Source organism: Mixophyes fleayi, chromosome 7 (genome assembly GCF_038048845.1).
Source record: "Mixophyes fleayi isolate aMixFle1 chromosome 7, aMixFle1.hap1, whole genome shotgun sequence".
In the NCBI taxonomy this organism is placed as follows: Eukaryota; Metazoa; Chordata; class Amphibia; order Anura; family Limnodynastidae; genus Mixophyes; species Mixophyes fleayi.
Genome location: NC_134408.1, coordinates 1,385,508 through 1,401,253, shown reverse-complemented (window position 1 = coordinate 1,401,253; position 15,746 = coordinate 1,385,508). Strand labels below are relative to the sequence as shown.

At 44.6% G+C, this 15,746-nt stretch overlaps 1 protein-coding gene across 2 annotated transcripts in view; it reads left to right on the top strand.

The window, feature by feature from the left end:
* The window catches only part of LOC142097131 (integrin alpha-X-like), a 149,287-nt gene that overhangs the window by 96,082 nt on the left and 37,459 nt on the right, over positions 1-15,746 (top strand). For both annotated transcript variants that reach the window (XM_075178733.1, XM_075178734.1), the window contains exons 12-14: positions 5,096-5,235; positions 5,391-5,528; positions 11,461-11,697. In XM_075178733.1, the coding sequence (XP_075034834.1) occupies positions 5,096-5,235; positions 5,391-5,528; positions 11,461-11,697 (515 nt within the window). The remainder of the gene's footprint in view (positions 1-5,095; positions 5,236-5,390; positions 5,529-11,460; positions 11,698-15,746) is intronic.

Here is a 15,746-nt window from a genome sequence, read left to right as displayed (position 1 = left end):
TGAGGGAGGGGCTTCTCTACCTAGATATATCCACCATGCTCTCACTCCTCTGTCACAGGCTGAGGAAGGGCTTCTCTACCAAGATATATCACTGCTCTCACTCCTCTGTCACAGGCTGAGGGAGGGGCTTCTCTACCTAGATATATCACTGCTCTCTCTCCTCTGTCACAGGCTGAGGGAGGGGCTTCTCTACCTAGATATATCACTGCTCTCACTCCTCTGTCACAGGCTGAGGGAGGGGCTTCTCTACCTAGATATATCACTGCTCTCACTCCTCTGTCACAGGCTGAGGGAGGGGCTTCTCTACCTAGATATATCACTGCTCTCACTCCTCTGCCACAGGCTGAGGGAGGGGCTTCTCTACCTAGATATATCACTGCTCTCACTCCTCTGTCACAGGCTGAGGGAGGGGCTTCTCTACCTAGATATATCACTGCTCTCTCTCCTCTGTCACAGGCTGAGGGAGGGGCTTCTCTACCTAGATATATCCACCAAGCTCTCACTCCTCTGTCACAGGCTGAGGGAGGGGCTTCTCTACCTAGATATATCACTGCTCCCACTCCTCTGTCACAGGCTGAGGGAGGGGCTTCTCTACCTAGATATATCACTGCTCCCACTCCTCTGTCACAGGCTGAGGGAGGGGCTTCTCTACCTAGATATATCACTGCTCTCTCTCCTCTGTCACAGGCTGAGGGAGGGGCTTCTCTACCTAGATATATCCACCATGCTCTCACTCCTCTGTCACAGGCTGAGGGAGGGGCTTCTCTACCTAGATATATCACTGCTCTCACTCCTCTGTCACAGGCTGAGGGAGGGGCTTCTCTACCTCGATATATCACTGCTCTCTCTCCTCTGTCACAGGCTGAGGGAGGGGCTTCTCTACCTAGATATATCCACCATGCTCTCACTCCTCTGTAACAGGCTGAGGGAGGGTCTTCTCTACCTAGATATATCACTGCTCTCACTCCTCTGTCACAGGCTGAGAGAGGGGCTTCTCTACCTAGATATATCACTGCTCTCACTCCTCTGTCACAGGCTGAGGGAGGGGCTTCTCTACCTAGATATATCACTGCTCTCTCTCCTCTGTCACAGGCTGAGGGAGGGGCTTCTCTACCTAGATATATTCACCAAGCTCTCACTCCTCTGTCACAGGCTGAGGGAGGGGCTTCTCTACCTAGATATATCACTGCTCCCACTCCTCTGTCACAGGCTGAGGGAGGGGCTTCTCTACCTAGATATATCACTGCTCCCACTCCTCTGTCACAGGCTGAGGGAGGGGCTTCTCTACCTAGATATATCACTGCTCTCACTCCTCTGTCACAGGCTGAGGGAGGGGCTTCTCTACCTAGATATATCACTGCTCTCACTCCTCTGTCACAGGCTGAGGGAGGGGCTTCTCTACCTAGATATATCACTGCTCTCTCTCCTCTGTCACAGGCTGAGGGAGGGGCTTCTCTACCTAGATATATCCACCATGCTCTCACTCCTCTGTCACAGGCTGAGGGAGGGGCTTCTCTACCTAGATATATCACTGCTCCCACTCCTCTGTCACAGGCTGAGGGAGGGGCTTCTCTACCTAGATATATTACTGCTCCCACTCCTCTGTCACAGGCTGAGGGAGGGGCTTCTCTACCTAGATATATCACTGCTCTCTCTCCTCTGTCACAGGCTGAGGGAGGGGCTTCTCTACCTAGATATATCCACCATGCTCTCACTCCTCTGACACAGGCTGAGGGAGGGGCTTCTCTACCTAGATATATCACTGCTCTCACTCCTCTGTCACAGGCTGAGGGAGGGGCTTCTCTACCTAGAAATATCACTGCTCTCACTCCTCTGTCACAGGCTGAGGGAGGGGCTTCTCTACCTATATATATCACTGCTCTCACTCCTCTGTCACAGGCTGAGGGAGGGGCTTCTCTACCTAGATATATCACTGCTCTCTCTCCTCTGTCACAGGCTGAGGGAGAGGCTTCTCTACCTAGATATATCCACCATGCTCTCACTCCTCTGTCACAGGCTGAGGGAGGGGCTTCTCTACCTAGATATATCACTGCTCTCACTCCTCTGTCACATGCTGAGGGAGGGGCTACTCTACCTAGATATATCACTGCTCTCACTCCTCTGTCACAGGCGGAGGGAGGGGCTTCTCTACCTAGATATATCACTGCTCTCTCTCCTCTGTCACAGGCTGAGGGAGGGGCTTCTCTACATAGATATATCCACCATGCTCTCACTCCTCTGTCACAGGCTGAGGGAGGGGCTTCTCTACCTAGATATATCACTGCTCCCACTCCTCTGTCACAGGCTGAGGGAGGGGCTTCTCTACCTAGATATATCACTGCTCCCACTCCTCTGTCACAGGCTGAGGGAGGGGCTTCTCTACCTAGATACATCACTGCTCTCTCTCCTCTGTCACAGACTGAGGGAGGGGCTTCTCTACCTAGATATATCCACCATGCTCTCACTCCTCTGTCACAGGCTGAGGAAGGGCTTCTCTACCAAGATATATCACTGCTCTCACTCCTCTGTCACAGGCTGAGGGAGTGGCTTCTCTACCTAGATATATCACTGCTCTCACTCCTCTGCCACAGGCTGAGGGAGGGGCTTCTCTACCTAGATATATCACTGCTCTCACTCCTCTGTCACAGGCTGAGGGAGGGGCTTCTCTACCTAGATATATCACTGCTCTCACTCCTCTGTCACAGGCTGAGGGAGGGGCTTCTCTACCTAGATATATCACTGCTCTCTCTCCTCTGTCACAGGCTGAGGGAGGGGCTTCTCTACCTAGATATATCACTGCTCTCACTCCTCTGTCACAGGCTGAGGGAGGGGCTTCTCTACCTAGATATATCACTGCTCTCACTCCTCTGTCACAGGCTGAGGGAGGGGCTTCTCTACCTAGATATATCACTGCTCCCACTCCTCTGTCACAGGCTGAGGGAGAGGCTTCTCTACCTAGATATATCCACCATGCTCTCACTCCTCTGTCACAGGCTGAGGGAGGGGCTTCTCTACCTAGATATATCACTGCTCCCACTCCTCTGTCACAGGCTGAGGGAGGGGCTTCTCTACCTAGATATATCACTGCTCTCTCTCCTCTGTCACAGGCTGAGGGAGGGGCTTCTCTACCTAGATATATCACTGCTCTCACTCCTCTGTCACATGCTGAGGGAGGGGCTTCTCTACCTAGATATATCACTGCTCTCACTCCTCTGTCACAGGCTGAGGGAGGGGCTTCTCTACCTAGATATATCACTGCTCTCTCTCCTCTGTCACAGGCTGAGGGAGGGGCTTCTCTACCTAGATATATCCACCATGCTCTCACTCCTCTGTCACAGGCTGAGGGAGGGGCTTCTCTACCTAGATATATCACTGCTCCCACTCCTCTGTCACAGGCTGAGGGAGGGGCTTCTCTACCTAGATATATCACTGCTCCCACTCCTCTGTCACAGGCTGAGGGAGAGGCTTCTCTACCTGGATACATCACTGCTCTCTCTCCTCTGTCACAGACTGAGGGAGGGGCTTCTCTACCTAGATATATCCACCATGCTCTCACTCCTCTGTCACAGGCTGAGGAAGGGCTTCTCTACCAAGATATATCACTGCTCTCACTCCTCTGTCACAGGCTGAGGGAGGGGCTTCTCTACCTAGATATATCACTGCTCTCACTCCTCTGTCACAGGCTGAGGGAGGGGCTTCTCTACCTAGATATATCACTGCTCTCACTCCTCTGTCACAGGCTGAGGGAGGGGCTTCTCTACCTAGATATATCACTGCTCTCACTCCTCTGTCACAGGCTGAGGGAGGGGCTTCTCTACCTAGATATATCACTGCTCTCACTCCTCTGTCACAGGCTGAGGGAGGGGCTTCTCTACCTAGATATATCACTGCTCTTACTCCTCTGTCACATGCTGAGGGAGGGGCTTCTCTACCTAGATATATCACTGCTCTCACTCCTCTGTCACAGGCTGAGGGAGGGGCTTCTCTACCTAGATATATCACTGCTCTCACTCCTCTGTCACAGGCTGAGGGAGGGGCTTCTCTACCTAGATATATCACTGCTCTCACTCCTCTGTCACAGGCTGAGGGAGGGGCTTCTCTACCTAGATATATCACTGCTCTCACTCCTCTGTCACAGGCTGAGGGAGGGGCTTCTCTACCTAGATATATCACTGTTCTCACTCCTCTGTCACAGGCTGAGGGAGGGGCTTCTCTACCTAGATATATCACTGCTCTTACTCCTCTGTCACATGCTGAGGGAGGGGCTTCTCTACCTAGATATATCACTGCTCTCACTCCTCTGTCACAGGCTGAGGGAGGGGCTTCTCTACCTAGATATATCACTGCTCTCACTCCTCTGCCACAGGCTGAGGGAGGGGCTTCTCTACCTAGATATATCACTGCTCTCACTCCTCTGTCACAGGCTGAGGGAGGGGCTTCTCTACCTAGATATATCACTGCTCTCACTCCTCTGTCACAGGCTGAGGGAGGGGCTTCTCTACCTAGATATATCACTGCTCTCACTCCTCTGTCACAGGCTGAGGGAGGGGCTTCTCTACCTAGATATATCACTGCTCTCACTCCTCTGTCACAGGCTGAGGGAGGGGCTTCTCTACCTAGATATATCCACCATGCTCTCCCACATTCCTCCACCGCAGGTGCCATGTTTGGAGGACGGAGATTCTCTAACAGCATTTCACGATGCACAATCTTTCATCTGCTTTCAATATTCCAGAGAAAAGTTACATACACTTAAAAATAAAATTCATAATTTGCATACACCCCATTTCCCCATCTTATGCAGCAATCTGTAATTGAGTGGCGAGCTAATACTATGCTTTATTTAAATATCAGGGTAAAATTTAACAGTATATTTTACCTCCAGGGATTGTATATTAACATTATAGCTTTGAAGCTTAATGGTCCTGTAAATCTTATCAACCTCATAACTAAGTTATGAGGATGATATGAGATCATATGCACTAATTGATAGTAGGAGTTCTGTGTAGTCAGCGGCCAACTGAGGAACCCATATCCAGAGAAGAAAACCTGATTCAGGCTTTTGATTCACTGAATATGTGTCTGACATCTCCAGGTTACGCCGTGCAGCAAGTGAAAGATGATCTGATCGCGATCGGTGCTCCAAGATACCAACATACTGGGAGGGTCCTGATCTTCCAAACTGACCCGAGCACCTCACAATGGTACCAGAAGGCTACAGTTCATGGCGATCAGGTGACTTGGAATCTATTTTATCATGAAACATATTTAACAGTTCTCCTATATTCAACCTTGTATAACATGTTTACAGATCATATATTAACATAACACAAACCAATTACTTTCCCCCAATGTAAGTAGTTATTCTCACATTTGTGATGTCCTTTCAGATTGGGTCATACTTTGGTTCTGTGTTGAGTGTTTCCCGTGTGAAATCCTCACAATTTCTCCTTGTGGTTGGGGCCCCAACATATTACTCTCCGAGTGCCGCAGGTGGTCGTGTGTACCTGTGTCCTATCCCTGCTCAGGTGAGACCTCCATTAGAATATACCTGTGCCCCATCCCTGATCAGGTGAGACCTCCATTAGAATATACCTGTGCCCCATCCCTGATCAGGTGAGACCTCCATTAGAATATACCTGTGCCCCATCCCTGCTCAAGTGAGACCTCCATTAGAATATACTTGTGCCCCATCCCTGCTCAGGTGAGACCTCCATTAGAATTAGAGATGGGCGGGTCCGGTTCTCCGAGAACCGAACCCACCCGAACTTTGGGTATCCGAGTACCGAGCTGAGCAGCTCGGTACTCTCCCGCCAATTCCGAATCCAAATCGAGGCCGAACGTCATTGTGACGTCGTCGGATCTCGGGACTCGGTTCTCGCGATACTTCAACTTTATAAATACACGCCTCCACAGCAATCCATCGCCATTTGACAGAGGGAGAGAGCAGGGTGTAGTCATAGGCTAATTAGAGCAGGGACAGAGAAAGAATACAATATTGTTCTTGCAATTGCTCTAACCAAAATCGCTAGTGCAGAGAGGAGGATAGAGGTTTATTATTTTTTCTTCATATTTGGCACTCCCCAGCGCTTTTGGGTTGTCCCCCATAATTGTGCATTAATATTTCTGGCTGTCAAAAGTCATATCTGTCAGCAGTATCTACTCAATAAATGTTAGCACTCCTCAGTGTTTTTGGGGTGTCCTCTCTAATTGTGCATTAATATTTCTGGCTGTCAAAAGTCATATCTGTCAGCAGTATCTACTCAATAAATGTTAGCACTCCTCAGTGTTTTTGGGGTGTCCTCTCTAATTGTGCATTAATATTTCTGGCTGTCAAAAGTCATATCTGTCAGCAGTATCTACTCAATAAATTTTAGCACTCCTCTGTGTTTTTGGGGTGTCCTCCCTAATTGTGCATTAATATTTCTGGCTGTCAAAAGTCATATCTGTCAGCAGTATCTACTCAATAAATGTTAGCACTCCTCAGTGTTTTTGGGGTGTCCTCTCTAATTGTGCATTAATATTTCTGGCTGTCAAAAGTCATATCTGTCAGCAGTATCTACTCAATAATTTGTAGCACACCTCAGTGTTTTTGGGGTGTCCTCCCTAATTGTGCATTAATATTTCTGGCTGTCAAAAGTCATATCTGTCAGCAGTATCTACTCAATAATTTTTAGCACTCCTCAGTGTTTTTGGGGTGTCCTCCCTAATTGTGCATTAATATTTCTGGCTGTCAAAAGTCATATCTGTCAGCAGTATCTACTCAATAATTTGTAGCACACCTCAGTGTTTTTGGGGTGTCCTCCCTAATTGTGCATTAATATTTCTGGCTGTCAAAAGTCATATCTGTCAGCAGTATCTACTCAATAATTTTTAGCACTCCTCAGTGTTTTTGGGGTGTCCTCCCTAATTGTGCATTAATATTTCTGGCTGTCAAAAGTCATATCTGTCAGCAGTATCTACTAAATAATTTGTAGCACACCTCAGTGTTTTTGGGGTGTCCTCCCTAATTGTGCATTAATATTTCTGGCTGTCAAAAGTCATAACTGTCAGCAGAATCTACTAAATAATTTTTAGCACTCCCCAGTGGTTTGCGCTCAGAATGGATTCAAAGCAGTCCACATATGATCTAAATGAGCAACCAGGTTCTGTCACCAGTCCTGATGTTAGTGTTCCCAGTACGTCATCTGGCCAAGGCGATGTCAAACAACAGAGTGTTTTCAAATTAGTGCAAAAAACAAAAACCCAAAAAATTTTTACTGTATTGAAGCGAAAAAGAAGTGTAACTGAGCAAAAGTTAAGTGACGATAAAAAAAAAATTGCAAGCATGCCATTCTACACACGCAGTGGCAAAGAGAGAATGAGGCCTTCACCTTTGGCTATTAGTGGCAGATCCCAAAAAGTTACCCAGCCTACAATTGGTGCACAACTACTGTTACGCGTCAAAGCCGAGCTGCAAGATAACAGTGAGGCATTACAGGAGAATATTTGCTCTGATTCACAAATGACAACAATCCCTGTGGAGAGTCCATCCAACAGTGGGATGTCTAATCGTGACCATTCTGTTAGTCTACCCATAAAGAAGGGCCCTTTCAGCAGTTCTGCTGATGTGTGCCTGAACAGCCCGAGTGTAGCCGGTGATACACCAAGTGAGGATGACACTTTGTCTTTAGAAGAGGATGTGGGGGAGATTTGGGTATCCGACGATGAGGATGCGGTTGATTGTGTAAGTCCTGCAGCAGTGTGGCACCAGTGGGAGCAGTTCTGGCATGTGAGGTTCTGGCACCAATATGCACTTTCCAAACACAAGCAGGGATGACGCAGGGGGCAGACCACAACAGTTTGACATCTGGGCTGGTTTGAAGGATTTGTCAAAAAAATGTGTGACCTTGACCATAATTCCAACCAATCCTACTATTAACATGCAAAGGATGGTGGAGGGCCTATCAGGGATTAAACTGTATTTTTCATAATTTTCACTAATAATGTTTGGGTGTACACCCAAAGACGAGTGCTCAATTGCTAAGAGTCATTGATGGAGAGGAAGACAAGCAGGCTTGTCTGTAGAATTTGCAGGCAAATTGTGCTGCGTTATATAGGTAACACCCAAAGAGAAGAGCTCCATTGCTCCATTGCTAATTGTAATTGCTGAAATAGAAATAATAGGGCTGACAGTCTTGGTCTAAATCTGCAGTTACATTTTATTGTACCATAGCTCATTGCGAAACTGGAGAGGTGGCAGGGTTTAGTGATAATCTTCCTCCAACAATACTAATTCATCCCAATATCCCAATATCATAGAAGTCTGTGTAGTATGATGTAATTGCTGATAATGGCCTTCCAAAGGGAATGACTAGTTGATTTTAGGGCAGAGCTGTCACGGTTTTTGGGCAATTCTTTTACAGCACAGCAAATATCAAAATGTTTAGCGGACTCATCTGCATCACCACTGGGTGTCTTGGGAAAGCAATTTCTTTTATTACAAGCAGTTGCCAGAGAAACTGAAGGAGAAGACGTCCCAACAAGATGTTGATAAGTCTGGGATCCTTGCAAAGAAAATTAAGTATTTCATCTACAATTAAAATATAGTTAGCACATTTACTTTGTTTTATTGCACACTATAATTTTATGTAGCACCTTTTCAAAATCTATTATTAAGGCAATCACTTGACTCAAGCTAACTGTGTCTGCACTTTCTTCACAGGTAACTACTTCGCTGGACTAAAGTATATTCCCCTCAAATGCTAGTCTTCTTGCAGCTGCTGTATTCTCCTACATGCTGTTGCAGAAACCACAAATTGACCCTAAATGTTTATGGACACAAACAGCATCTCCTGCATGTCATTTTTCAAAAGTTCTGTAACACCAAGTTGATAGTGTGTGCAAAACAGGAAATGTGATGGAATTCAGCCCCGCTGTAATGCTGGACCAATATTGGGGTCGTAATCAGAAATGACATATCCTCAGGAGACTCCAAGCAGGATTAGCCATCTTTCAATGACATCCCTTAGTTTTTGGAACAGTTTGTCAGCTGTATGCCTCTTAGTGAAGCTGCTGATACACAGAGTAGCCTACTTCTCAAAAATGTGATGCACCTGGGTACATGCTGCTGCTGTCCATGCTGGGGAAGGCGAAAGACCAACCCAGTGGGCTTTCACAGTCATATAATCTTTTGTTTGCCCAGTTCCGCTTGTACACATATCTGTGGTTAAGTGTACAGTGGGTAGAATACCATTTTGTCACCCAATAATGACATTTTTAGGAACTTTCCGGTACAGGAGAGAATAAGCTTTTCTAGTAAAATGGTATAGTGATGACATTTGCTAACAGGGACATAACACCTCAATTAAATGTCTTAAACCAACTGTATTAATAGTGGACATTGGACACAGATCTAACGCTAGCATAGTACCCAGGGCGTCTGTGATCCGCTTTGCGACTGGGTGACAGGTTTCATTCTTGCTTCCTCTTGCAGAGGATTGTTTACTTGCCAATTGTTGGGGGGGAAGATTGCAGGTGCTGGGATGTAGATGAGAGAAGGGAGGTAGATTATGCTGGAATGCTTGTTGTTAATTTTTTTTTAACCAAAGTTTCTGATTTTCCCAACAGTTTGCCAATAACTCGCTGAAAAATGACGAAACATGGATGAGGATCCCAGATGGTTAAGGTCCCTACCTCTACTGAGTGTGGCTTTCAAAATGTTACAAATGGATAGACAACTCTTGCCAGGATTCGTGTAAAAATAATTCCACACTTAAGAGGTGGATTTTTGGTCTTATGCCCAGGCATGACAATGGCCTTTTTGTTATCACTGGCAAGAACTGCAGCAATTTTTCTTTTCAAGTGTATGAAAATCATATTGTGACATAGGAGGTGTTCAAAATTGAATAAAAAATGACTGGAAATTAGTGTTACTGAGGTTAATAATAATGTAGCTACAAAATAATACCTAAATTATGTTATTTTAGCACCAATAAATGAAATTTTTATAACAAATTGCAAAACAAAACCAAACAAAACCAAAACCAAAACCAAAACACGCAATGGCGGTTTTGCAAAACCAAAACCAAAACCAAAACACGACGGTAATCCAGATCCAAAACCGAATCCAAAACCAAAACACGGGGGTCAGTGACCATCTCTAATTAGAATATACCTGTGCCCCATCCCTGCTCAGGTGAGACCTCCATTAGAATATACCTGTGCCCCATCCCTGCTCAGGTGAGACCTCCATTAGTAAATATAATACAGTAGTTGTTACTGGAGTTCTGAGATAAGATGATGAGAGTAGTTCATGGACCAGACCAGTGGCGGATCCAGGGGGGGGTGATCTGGGCGATCGCCCCCTTCCCCTAGCAGGGGCTTGCTGCCGGCGGCTGCACACTGTGCAGGTCCGTTCAGCAGTGACAGTGTGCTGCCCGGCTGCTCTGATTGTGTTTTAAACACAATCAAAGCAGCGGGGCAGCACACGGTCACTGCCGAGCGGACCTGCACATACTGTTCAGCCGCCGGCAGACTTGGAAATTAGAAAGGGGACGGGGCCTAAATCGCCCCCCCTAAAATCGCCCGGGGTATAGCAATAGTCTGGATCTGCCCCTGGACCAGACCTAATATAAATACCATTTCCTACTGTGGATTTGAAATACACAGGTGTGTGTGGTTTTACCAGACTAATCCACCTGGTAATCCAGTTAGTGAGATTAGATGACTGGTTGGAGGATCAATTGATGGGGATGTCAAAGATTTAAAAAGGTGAAAAAATGTGTTGTGGTTGATCAAGGGATTAAGAATCTGTTGAATTGTTAATACATTCTGCCTTTTAATTATCTTTTTATATCATTTTGTATAATGTTTTACTTATTAAAGGGGTTCTCCAACCGGTACATATTATTATCCCACCATTAATTTATTATATTAGTTGTTCTGTTTATTCTTATCTAATAGTAAGTAATACATTAATAATTGCAGCCTTGATTGATCAGTATGCAGACAGTGTACACCACTCAGCTGCCTGACAGTACCATATAATGGCTCTACAGACCCTTGTGTTCATGCAGCTTTCCTGTGTCTCTGCTCTATCGTAAAGTATGTGTACGATGGTCTAAGGTTCCCCTATAGTGTACTGTTATATATTACACATTCCAGTATACAAGAGAAAAGAGAGCTGCAATGGAAGACGGAAATGATTAACCTGGAGGATAACCTCGAGTCATTCTCATGTTGCTTTATAGCTGATGTCAATGGCGTTACTGCCTTTTTCTTTATTTTGTTCCCATTATTCTACCTCACATTTTTATTTATATCTATTATCAATGTTTCTAAAACCATTTTACAACTGTTCCTCTTTCTTTGTGTACCGTGCAGTTAGACCATATAACTGAGGTCAATATTATCTACAAGTTTTCTTATTTGAGCATAGTTTGCAGAAAATGAAGCTGATCTGAGTGTGTTTGGTCCCAGGATACGAATCCTCATGATCCCATGAAGAACCTCGTCACCTTCACATGTCCCCAGACCCTGCAGGGTGAAAGCAGCCAGTCTGAGGGTCATTTTGGTTCTGCCATCTCCGTTCTGCCAGACCTGACTGGAGATCCATTTCCTGACCTGGCCATCGGGGCTCCCTGTGAGGACAACAATCAGGGGGCTCTGTACATCTTCCCAGGCCAGTCCAAGGGCTTCAGGACGTCATATATACAGGTGAGAATACTGCAAATACTGTCATCAGTAAATATCACTAACCATAACCAAAATAGAAGACAAGAAACTAAAGTAGTCAAAATGTAAATCACACAAGAGTTAAACTGAATTGGGTCACATAAACTCCACAAAATTATAAAAACATAATCAGTACCAGAAACTGTAGTAACTGCTCCAACTAATTGTAAACTAGTTCTTTTCAAATTCAACATCAGAAAGCTATTATTTAAATCGGGACCTAGAAATGTGTGTCTCTCTCAATTACAATTACAGTATAAAAAAAATAAAATTAAATAAAAAACTCCAGCACACAAAGAGCTAGATTTACTAAGCTGCGGGTTTGGAAAAGTGGAGATGTTGCCTATGGTAACCAATCAGATTCTAGCTTTTATTTATTTAGTGCATTGTACAAAATGACAGCTAGAATCTGATTGGTTGCTATAGGCAACATCTCCACTTTTTCAAAACCCGCAGTTTAGTAAATATACACCAAAATCTTTCCGTACAAAGTCTTGGACCCCAAATGTTCATTTTTGAGTAAACAATATTCTATCAGAGATTGTTCCCAGACTATTTCATTAATTTATATCTGTGACCTTTCCTTTTTCACAATGTATACAGCACAAGTAGCTTTACCCTACTCATGACTGTTGCCATGAACACTTAAATTAAACTAACAATCAGAATCAATTTGGACCAAAGTCCATACATCAAAATGATTAAAAAGAGATCATTTTGGAGTAGAAAGGGAATATCTCTTCCAAATGTTCAGAATAATTTTGGGAGATCCATATCTTACTACTTTACATCAGAGTCATCTCCACATCTCTGGAACTCACGAATGAGACCATCCATCAGATTCATCTCCATCTCACAGGAACTCATGAATGAGAACATTTATCACAATCATCTCCACTTCGCAGGAATTCAACAATGAGAACATCCATCAGATCATCTCCATCTCGTAGGAACTCAGAAATGAGAACATCCATCAGAATCTTCTCCACCTCGTAGGAACTCAGCAATGAGACCATCCATCAGATTCATCTCCATCTCACAGGAACTCATGAATGAGAACATTTATCACAATCATCTCCACTTCGCAGGAATTAAACAATGAGAACATCCATCAGATCATCTCCATCTCGAAGGAAATCAGCAATGAGAACATCCATCATAATCATCTCCACCTCGCAGGAATTCAGCAATGAGACCATCCATCATAATCATCTCCACCTCGCAAGAATTCAGTAATGAGAACATCCATCCAAATCATGTCCATCTCTCTGGAACTCAGCAATGAGAACATCCATCAGAATCATGTCCATCTCGCAGGAACTCACAAATGAGAACATCTATCAGAATCATCTCCATCTCGTAGGAACTCAGCAATGAGAACTTCCATCAGAATGAATCTACATTGTGCAGGAACTCAGAAATGAGAACATCCATTTGGAATCATCTCCTACTTATGTTTCTCTTTAGAAAGTTTTTTGGCCAGAGCTCATGTATAAGACCTATTAGCAGCTGGAAAATTCAAATCTTCAACCCGTCCCAGCGCTCGACAAGCACTTTAACCAGCATGAGTCTTGCCATAGTGTAAACATACCAAGATAGTCAGTGCTGGTATCTGTATGAAGAAGAGGTGCAAAATAGTGTGCCCTCTCCTCCCAGAACAGGCCTGGACAATCTGTGGCTCTCCAGGTGTTGTGAAACTACAAGCCCCAGCATGCTTTGCTAATAGATAGCCAGCTGGATAGGCATGCTGGGATTTGAGGGTTTCACAACACCTGGAGAGCCACAGGTTGGTCAGGCCTGTCCCAGAGGATACCAATCAAGCGCCTAGAAGCTTTGGGGCTCTTTTTAACCATCTGCATTGTGAGGGCCAGGACAATGAAAGACATTGTGACAGGGGTCCCTAAGACCTGACAACAAGACACAATGGAGGACATTTATGAAGGAGTCACAGATAAAAAGGTTCTAAAAAATTAGTCCCAAATGTAACACCTCATGAATGTTAAAAATTTATAGATTGGTCATGTCCCACACCCCAGTTAGTTTGATGCAAAATAAGTAAATCTGGTTAATTACTACAAGCATAGATACCTGGCATATACATTCCGTCACATGACTTGCAGCCTGAGGGTGGGGCTGGAGACTGAGAGCCGGCGTGTGGAAGTGTGCTGTTAGTAGAAAAATATCTACCCCCAGGAGCACAGATTTATCTCAAGTATATTCAGTGCTGAGAAACTTCTGAAACGTTTACATTTATAAAAGAGCTTCTACTATTGGTCCTGTAAGAGCTACAATATCAGGGGCAGAAAACATACAACTTGGACATAATTCATATCACATGTTCTTCATAACCTTTACTTGCACTAAATGTTTTGAGCTGAGTCACTTTATTCTTTGATAGAAGGAGCATCATAAAATCCTCTTGTGCCACAGATCTCTATTAGTGTAAGTGCTCCAAGGTATCCACCAAAGTGCCAAGGTTTTTAGAGAAGGATGATGCCATTTTCAAAGACATTTTCACCAGTAGTTTGAAGTATTTGGCAAAATGAGGGCATTCCTTGAGGAGCACAGAGTCGGAGTTTAGTCTTGCAGAGCAGTAAATAGGGCAAGATTATTGAGGTGACGGGGTGGATAGGACACATTTTAGTGGTGTATCTAGCTGTGCAGAGCTTTGAATGGGCATTGCCATCACTTAGGACTTCTCCAACTCTGAATTGGAGGACATTGGGTATTGTCCTATACTCTAATGGGTCATGTTTTGCACCCTCCTGTTGCACTTCGGTGTAGAAACACATTTATTGGAGCAGTTTGCCCAAAGTGTGACAAAGATTCATACTTACAAATAGAGATGGGCGGGTCCGGTTCTCCGAGAACCGAACCCACCCGAACTTTGGGTATCCGAGTACCGAGCTGAGCAGCTCGGTACTCTCCCGCCCATTCCGAATCCAAATCGAGGCCGAACGTCATTGTGACGTTGTCGGATCTCGGGACTCGGTTCTCGCGATACTTCAACTTTATAAATACACGCCTCCACAGCAATCCATCGCCATTTGACAGAGGGAGAGAGCAGGGTGTAGTCATAGGCTAATTAGAGCAGGGACAGAGAATACAATATTGTTCTTGCAATTGCTCTAACCAAAATCGCTAGTGCAGAGAGGAGGATAGAGGTTTATTATTTTTTCTTCATATTTGGTACTCCCCAGCGCTTTTGGGGTGTCCCCCATAATTGTGCATTAATATTTCTGGCTGTCAAAAGTCATATCTGTCAGCAATATCTACTAAATAATTTGTAGCACACCTCAGTGCTTTTGGGGTGTCCTCCCTAATTGTGCATTAATATTTCTGGCTGTCAAAAGTCATATCTGTCAGCAGTATCTACTAAATAATTTGTAGCACTCCTCAGTGCTTTTGGGGTGTCCTCCCTAATTGTGCATTAATATTTCTGGCTGTCAAAAGTCATATCTGTCAGCAGTATCTACTAAATAATTTGTAGCACACCTCAGTGCTTTTGGGGTGTCCTCCCTAATTGTGCATTAATATTTCTGGCTGTCAAAAGTCATATCTGTCAGCAGTATCTACTAAATAATTTTTAGCACTCCTCAGTGTTTTTGGGGTGTCCTCCCTAATTGTGCATTAATATTTCTGGCTGTCAAAAGTCATATCTGTCAGCAGTATCTACTAAATAATTTTTAGCACTCCTCAGTGTTTTTGGGGTGATCTCCCTAATTGTGCATTAATATTTCTGGCTGTCAAAAGTCATATCTGTCAGCAGTATCTACTAAATAATTTTTAGCACTCCTCAGTGCTTTTGGGGTGTCCTCCCTAATTGTGCATTAATATTTCTGGCTGTCAAAAGTCATAACTGTCAGCAGAATCTACTAAATAATTTTTAGCACTCCTCAGTGCTTTTGGGGTGTCCTCCCTAATTGTGCATTAATATTTCTGGCTGTCAAAAGTCATAACTGTCAGCAGAATCTACTAAATAATTTTTAGCACTCCCCAGTGGTTTGCGCTCAGAATGGATTCAAAGCAGT